We start from the raw sequence: 838 nt of genomic DNA on the forward strand, positions 1-838 counted from the left end.
GGGGCAGGATGCTGGATGGCCCGCTCTTCTCCGAGGGGCCCGACAGCCCCCGGGAGCTCCAAGATGAGGAGTCTGGCAGCTGCCTCTGGGTGCAGAAGTCCAAGCTGTTGGTGATCGAAGTGAAGACTATTTCCTGTCATTACAGTCGCTGCGCTCCTTCTCGACAGCCCATGGAATTCCAAGCCAGCCCCTGGGCCCGCGGGTCCCAGAGCCGCATGTGAGTGCAGGGGTGAGGGGAAGCAATTGGTGGGTCGGGGAGCGGGTCGGACCACCCCGCTGGCACCAGAAACACTGCTGGTTCCCCTGCTCTTTCCCGCCGCCTCCCTCCCCCATGCTCAAGGGCCGGGGCCTGACTCATTCAACCTTGTTCAGAGGGGCAGGAGTGGGTGTGAGAAAGAGCAAGAGGTGAGATGGGGCAGGCCCTGTTAACGCGTGCATGGCGAGATGGGGAGAAGACCCACTTCACCTACACCCCTAACACAGACACAGACGCACGTGCACACGCGCGCACAGACACACATGCCCCTTCACACCGAGGCCCCAAGTGGTCTCCAGTGCTCCCAGCTCCCCAGTCCTCGGCCCCTTTCCCCCACAAGCTGCTCACCTGGGTTCCTGCTCATTGTCCCAGGTGTAGGCCGCGCCCGGGATCCCCTGAGCCGCCTCCCCGCCGGCCCTGGGCCTCCAGGGTACTTCAGGAGGCGACCAACTGGCGGGCGGGGCTCCCGGCCGAGGTCCGAGCCCGGGAACAAGAGAAAAGGAAAGCAGCGTCGCAGGAGCGGGAGGCCAAGGAGACAGAGCGAAAAAGGCGCAAGGCTGGTGGGGCCCGACGGAGCCCTCT

At 64.9% G+C, this 838-nt stretch overlaps 1 protein-coding gene across 1 annotated transcript in view; it reads left to right on the forward strand.

Moving 5' to 3' along the window:
* Positions 1-6: 6 nt before the first annotated feature.
* Positions 7-838, forward strand: part of Ddn (dendrin) — a 3,920-nt gene continuing 3,088 nt past the window's right edge. Inside the window, exons 1-2 of the mRNA XM_010623697.1 lie at positions 7-217; positions 629-831. Coding sequence (XP_010621999.1) covers positions 9-217; positions 629-831 — 412 coding nt within the window. The 5' untranslated portion in view covers positions 7-8. The remainder of the gene's footprint in view (positions 218-628; positions 832-838) is intronic.

Source organism: Fukomys damarensis, unplaced genomic scaffold, assembly GCF_012274545.1.
Source record: "Fukomys damarensis isolate Sample0158 unplaced genomic scaffold, DMR_v1.0_HiC HiC_scaffold_15, whole genome shotgun sequence".
Lineage (NCBI taxonomy): Eukaryota > Metazoa > Chordata > Mammalia > Rodentia > Bathyergidae > Fukomys > Fukomys damarensis.